The 7,117-nt window shown below is 41.8% G+C and overlaps 1 protein-coding gene across 3 annotated transcripts; it reads left to right on the top strand.

Moving 5' to 3' along the window:
- Positions 1–2,502: 2,502 nt before the first annotated feature.
- On the top strand, positions 2,503–6,547 carry LOC147970344 (uncharacterized). 3 transcript variants are annotated; one of them, XM_087522636.1, is made up of 5 exons: positions 2,503–2,650; positions 3,131–3,220; positions 3,590–3,777; positions 3,922–5,185; positions 5,272–6,547. In XM_087522636.1, the coding sequence occupies exons 3-5, from the start codon at positions 3,649–3,651 to the stop codon at positions 6,177–6,179; spliced, it is 2,301 nt and encodes a 766-aa protein (XP_087378762.1). In that variant the 5' UTR covers positions 2,503–2,650; positions 3,131–3,220; positions 3,590–3,648; the 3' UTR covers positions 6,180–6,547. The 3 variants fall into 3 exon arrangements, with proteins under 3 accessions (XP_087378762.1, XP_087378761.1, XP_087378763.1); XM_087522635.1 differs by having other exon boundaries at positions 2,503–2,708; XM_087522637.1 differs by having other exon boundaries at positions 2,503–2,708; positions 3,551–3,777.
- Positions 6,548–7,117: the final 570 nt, after the last annotated feature.

Raw genomic sequence — 7,117 nt, 5'->3', positions numbered from 1 at the left:
TTAATGTGGAGCGACGCGCTCTACAATGGCATGAATGCGGGCGACTGACACCGAGCGAGGAAGGAGGGGGTTTGGGTGGGCCAAGATGGTCAGAAGCGGGCGTGGGTGCTGTCCGGACACCCACAAAGCCCCCACGTTTGTCTCCGGTTTGCGGAAAGTACACCCGGACCACCCCATGGATAGATAAAGGCCCATGTTGGATGGCTTTCGTGGTCCGGAGACGGTGCGGTGAAAACCTGGTCTGTGGGATCATATGGTGGCGACTTCATGGTCGTTCCCTTCTTGGAGGCATCATGTTGGAGTCCTTGCTCCGTTGTCGGTCATCACACCTCTCCTTGGTGGTCGCCCTTGGTGGTCTCCATTGGCTCAAGCGGTTCTTTATTGCTCATTTGTAGTGTGTTTGCTAGTCGTTGGAGTGGTGCGTCAGTGCTCGGCACCCTTGTATCTCGCCTTAGGTGTGTGTGTTGTGTGTGGGGTGGTGTGGCGTGAGTTTGTATCAGTCTCTCGGATGTACTGGTGATGGTTGCTTTATAATATAAAGCGGGGGGAAACCGTTTTTCTTAAAAAAGCACTCTACCGGTCTAAAAATAGATTGAGTTTTAACGAGCTTATGAGTAACTTTATATCCAAATAGTGGCGGACATAGAATCACTAGCTTAAGGGTGCCCGGTTCAACATTTACACTAAACATCATGGTCATGGAGGCATGAAGGTTGATGAATATGGCTCCAACAATGGCTTCCTCCTCCGGCAGGACTCCGGAACAGGTCTCCGGATGGGTTCTTCAAAGAACAGAGACGCGCAACGACAATAAAATTTTCTGAAAATACGTCGACGGGTTTTAGTATTAATAGAGATTTATGGCGGTGGAATTGGACTAAGGCGGTGCAGGGGGGCCCACATGGCCAGGTGGCAGGCCCCTCACCCAAGCTATGCGGGGTACCCATATGGGCCCCTGGTAGCTCCTCCGAAGGTCTCCCTAAGCTTCATGTGTTTCTTCTTGCCCAAAAAATCACATTATTTTGGCAAGTTATTTTGACCTCCGTAGATATTGATTTCCTGCGTAACCAAAAACAAGCAAAAGAAAGAACTCAGAATGGGCACTAAATTAATAGTTTAGTCTTTAAAAATAATAAAAATTGCTATAAAAAGCATATATAAATGATAATATAATAGCATGAAACAATCAAAATTATAGATATGTTTGAGACGTATCACATGCCTGATTTACCATCGTGTCGTACACGCTCGTGCAAGAAGCCCCTATCGCGTGCAGCGTGTGGGGTGCAACGCAAGACGGTGAACACAAATAGAAGGCGACAGGAATAAGAAGAGGAAGAAGTGCGCTGGACACCAACCCAAGAGACAACAACAAAACAACACCCAAAAGAGCACCAACGAGCCACTGACCGACAAGACTAGAAACACCCGATTCCAGGGGCAGCAAAATGGCCAGAGAGAGATGCAGTGAAGAGCAAACTCGTACGACCCAGAAAACAAAGTTCGGGTCAGGCATACGCAAACAAACCCGGCCAAACAAGCCCCTTACAACCATAGACATCAACACCAAACATGGTATAAACCTAGACGAGCACTCGTGTGTGCCAAGCTCATGCGAGTGAAAGAGGCCGGAAGGGAGCGAATGGTAGCAACCGCCAACTGGCTAGCCCCATCAATGTAGAACAAACGAGCAGAGGAAAACACACTGCCTGATAGGAAGCACGAAGGCAAGAGTCTGGGCAGGCAATGCCCAGGTGAAGGATGAGGCGTGTGCATGTGCCGGACTGCCTCGCGCAAGTGAATAACCACAACCATGGCCGTGCGACGCAGATAGGTTAACCTGGCCTCCCCGTCACGAGTGGGGTGCCACACAGGGTGGCACACACGGGCGTGACCGAAATCACTACATGTCGGTGGCTTCAGCCGCACTCACAGTCCACTTGCCATGGACCCTGGGGCAGGCCGCTTGAGTGTGCGTCGTCCGACCATATCCGACGGCGTGGGGAGCCCCAGGGACGCAGTCGCGTGTGGCCAGCGCAAAACAGACGGTGCAGAGGGCCTCCTCGCCGAGCCATACATTTGAATTCGACATTTTATTCTTGGTGTGCAATAAGTGTAGATAGAAATTAAGTCCCAACAAGAAATTTTTAGAGATAAACCCTTGATTGGAAATTTTTATTAGGAATAGTAGTATAATAATTTATAGTTTACAAATAAAATAAGTGAAGTGAGTAATTTCTTTGTTATGCATGTGAGTTGTTGCCCTGTTGGTTGGCCTTGTAGGTGGACAGGTCATGCAGTCAGATCTGGCACAAAGCGAGCAAGCACCTCGTGGCGCATACGGGTGTCACGCGTGTCATACCAACCACCCCGGGGAGAAAATTCCTTCAAAACAAAAGCAATCGGTTGATAACATAATTTAATGTGCTCAAAATCCTACACCAAAATGACATAATGTATCATTAAAAAATACACTACATAGCACTAGAAGTAAATGCATTGAAATCTTAAGTGTCCATGTCGACTACTTCCCATTGAATCGTAATCCAATCTCGAAAAATAGCTCCTAATAAATGACGGAACACCTCAAGCTTATCTACAAAAGGCTTGACAAATTTCATTAGTACCATGGGCTTCTCCTAGTGATAAGGTGAGACAACAAGTTCTCTGGCCATGTTTTAGCGAATGAGATCAGAGGCTTTGTTCTTGTAAGTTTCCCCCTCCTGATTTTTGTGTTGTTATGCTTGACTTTGTGTATGGGAAATCCGTTCTTTCCCATCTATTTTTTCATATGCTCTTTTGGTACACCCTCGGCAGAAAGGTTCTGGGGCACAGTGAGATTGTTCTATTTTTATCGCTTGTTGGTCCTTCCTTGTCCCCTCTTCTTATGTCTTTATAACTCATGTTAGTTTATCTATGGCGGTGATGATTCATGGAATTCCTATGTAAAGTTTTGTTATTTTTACATTTTTGGGATAATTCGCCCATCACGTTTTGTTAGAGCTCTTGATATTATCTACCTTTTTTCTTGGTTTTTTGCATCTTCACTGTTATGCATGCATTCATACATTCCGCAAATGCCAAATTTGAGGTCTAATGCTGACACAAGCTTACCATTCGTCTGCTTCAGATAGCCAGCAGACAGCATCCAATTTCTTGCTGGCAAAGGACTTGGCTGGAGAAAACTCCATATACACCATTGGTTCACATTGAGATCTTTGTAAGTATGCGATATCCTTTGTTGTTTTCTATCACTTCTTGATCAGAATTATCCAAGTGTCTACCAAGTAATGCGATATTTTCTATGGTACTAAGTCATGGTTGGATAGGTTCTAAAGCCTTAATCACCATGGTTTTGTATGAGTATGCAATTCACACAGGCATGAGAACTTCCAAGTCCACAAATAAAACAATTGTAATGCTTTGAATGAGAACATATCGTAATCAATCACAAAATAGAAACGATACCAAGTTAATGTATTTATTTTTCTATATGTATATATTTGAAGATACTTCAACAACCCATCATTTATTTGTGGATATTTATTAGCACTGGGAACAGAAGTTGAAGGCAAGATCTATCTTTCAGGATAATTGGCCATTACAGATTCCAGTGTAAACTTGAAAGGCAGCTCGTTATCATAAGTCATGGAGAACAAGCCAAGCGGGCATCTTAGTAACATATACACAATAAAACCCACAAATGGATTTGCATATCTTGACAATGATACAATAAAGCGGACAATACTTGCACAAGAAGCTACATTACGGGAACAGGTAGGTTGTGATTTTACTATGTGCATTCAGTTGTCTATGGAGAAACAAAACATTGCTTAGATATGTAAAGGACGTGTTTTTTCTTATACTTTTCCATAGATGTAGTTGTTTCTCATTTCTTATAAAGTTTTGGTATCTTTATAGGTCTCAGAACTTCATCGTTTGTACAATGTCCAGAAGAACCTAATGGAATTAGAATGCCAAAGAGGTGGATTAAGTGAACATTCTCAAGAAAAAATGTATTCATCACCGTCTGGGGGTATAAGAACAGTTCGTAAAGTTGAGCCTCCTACTGGACGTGATATGAAGAAACCATCTAAAAAAATAATGAAGGGAAAATATATAGAGTGTAGTTCAAATGGAGTGTCTATGAGGCATAGCAATAGTAGGTCCACACAAGAAAAGCTAGCCTTTCAGGTTCCAAATGATGCACATGCTAATGCTTTTGATGATGATGTGGTGATACTATCGGAGAAGCCTGCAAATAGTTCAACAAGAAATACAGTCTCCACTCCTGGTACAAATGTGAAGGATCTTCAGTTGCCAGCTGATGCACATGATGACGTGGTGATACTATTGGAGAAGCCTGCGAAGAGTTCAACAATAACTAGTGGTTCGATTCTCGGTACAAATGTGAAGGACCTTCAGGTTCGAGATGATGCACATGCAGATGATACTAATCATGATGTGGTAATTCTGTCAGAGAAGCCTGCAAATAGCTTGCCAAGAAATAATGGTTCAATTCTTGGTATAAATGTGAAGAACCTTCAGGTTCCAACTGGTGCACATGTTGATAATTGTGATGATGATGTGGTCATACTATTGGAGAAGTCTGCAAATAGTTTGCCAAGAAATGATGGTTCAATTCTTGGTAAAAATGTGAATCTTAACATTGACGGTTCCTCAAGCATGAATAAGAAGTGGATGAGTGGTTCACAACCATCATATGTATCAACAACGAATGATTTGAACAAAAAAATTGTAGGGCCAAATAGTAATATGGGAACAACAAACTTCCCAAGTGTGGGATGTTCTACTTCTCAGAACCAGGTCTATTCATCCGCGGGAGTGAACCTCAACCTCCCAAATGTGAAGCTTGAAATTGAGCCCTCCTCACACATGAGCAAGAACTGTGTTAGTGGTTTAGAACAATCAGGTGTCTCAACAGTAAATGTTTTCAATAGAAAAGTGGCAGGGTCATCAAGTATTATGAAAATAGAAGACTTCCCAAGTGTGGGTGCCTCTAGTTCGCAAAACCAATGTTATTCATCGCCAGGAGTGAACATGGACATCCTAAGCTTAAAAGATACCTTTAGAGGAAAGCATGTGGGTAAAGCCATTGATTCAAACTTCTTTGTTGCAAATGAGGAAGCAAGGCATAACAATCCATACATCCACACAAAATATGGTAAGCTTTTCTTAAAAAAAATTCAATTGTTATAGCTTTATGTAAGCATCAATGCACACTAAGTGTAGAACTTTTTCCTTTTACAGATAGAAGCAATAATGGCATGGAATGCTTCACACACGAGAAAAATGGTGTTGATTCCTCTACCGCACAAGATCACCCCAGCTATGGCATCCACAATCCACAAACATTTGAAACGTCTAGCTCTAGTGCTGCATTCAAATCTTTATGCAAAAGCAATACCAAAGATTACACAGCTAGGAGGTATTATGGTGGCATTGAAGTGCCTAATGGTCAAAATGGTCGCCTTCCAACATTACAAGAGTATTGTCGCCTTCCAACACCAAATATTACACAACTAGGAGAGGCTCAATATCAAAAGCAATCCCAATTCTATAATTGTCCAAAGGACATGAATCTAGGCAATGGTCCTCAAGATGCAGCTGCCACTCTGGAACAAGCAAGAGATGGTAGGCAAATGGAAATCTCATGGGTGAAAAATAAGTTGCTAAACATGAGAAAGGAAATCTCGGCGAAGAAGTCACAAGTGCCATCAAATTATGCAGCTGGGCAACACCATATTTTGCCTGGTTCCATGGTTAATTCAGAAGGTAATACAAGAATTCTTGGTTTCTCTATTAATGCAGCCATCGGTAGAGATTCTCAACTCTCATGCACTATGCACATGGGCACAGATAGCACACCCACGAGTAAGGGTGTCGCTAACATGGAAATGCAATTCCAGAACAAGGATGACACCAATGCCAGGAATCTCATTGACCTGAATGTTGCACTGCCTTTCATTGATGAAATGGATATAGATGCTCGCCTCTCAAAAGGCGACACTGTTCCTCAAGAACATGATCATTCTTCCAAAGAAGCTCTTGTTGTGACCTCTACGAAGAATCTTATGGCCATGCATAATGATAAGTTCCAAGCAAGATCACCTGAAGGTAATAATAATGATGATGACTTTGAAGATTTGAAAATGTAGTTGTTCAAAACCAAAGACCGCCTGCAGCTCAATTCTATTAACCCAAGCGAATAATAGGAGCGAAAACCATGACATTGCTACAGCTTCAGCCTCCAATGTCTCTAGCAAATCCAATTCAAGCATAGCAATGCCTATAGTTGGAAGTTATGCCAGCTACCCAGGATGCATGAAGATGCCTACCGTAGGCTCAAAGAGAACTTAAGATTTCTTAGCTCATGAGAACTTAATAAAAAGTAGTTTTTTGGTGATGGACTTGCCAATAATTAAGGAACTAGTAGCTTACAATAATTAAGGAACATCGGTATGGTTCACAAGTTTAATATGGTCTCTAAAAACCTGCATTGGATGAAAACATCTTACCATGCTTATTTCAGAGCGAACGCTTGTTTGAGATTTATTTTGTCAATGAATGTTGTAATGTCACTTTTGATTGATTTGGTCATTTCATTTGATTTAGTAATTTCATTTAGGACTCATGAGCATGTTGATGATTCAATGTTCTGAATTGTTTAAGAACAATGGTTAACATATGCTATTTTAACACATCGATGATGTCAAGTTGTCATTTTTAGTACTTTTCACGGTAAACAAGTTGTAGGTAAGGTCTACTTGAGGTGGTTTGTTTTGATGACACATTTAGTTCATTGGATATACAATTTTAGAATGATTGGTGAGAAGGAGTGTGTATGGATACGACGGGCAACCGGATTCACAAATTATTCCCTAATATTTCGTTTATGCCAATCTGCCAAAAAGTGAAGTAAGAAGCCAGCCACCTGAGCACGTACCCTGATAGGCTCGCCGCCAAATCAAATAGGAAACCTCAACCCTATTTTAACTCACTGATGATGTCAAGTTGCCATTCTTAGTACTTTTCATCTTCATGGCTGAGATATCCTTCGGTACATTCCTCTAAAAAAATTACAATTCTTGAGACA

The sequence above is a fragment of the Triticum urartu genome, chromosome 5A (genome assembly GCF_056163025.1).
Source record: "Triticum urartu cultivar PI428250 chromosome 5A, HENAU_Tu73, whole genome shotgun sequence".
NCBI classification, from domain to species: domain Eukaryota; kingdom Viridiplantae; phylum Streptophyta; class Magnoliopsida; order Poales; family Poaceae; genus Triticum; species Triticum urartu.
Note: the sequence above shows the minus strand (reverse complement) of the source record. Positions and strands in the feature narration are given on the sequence as shown.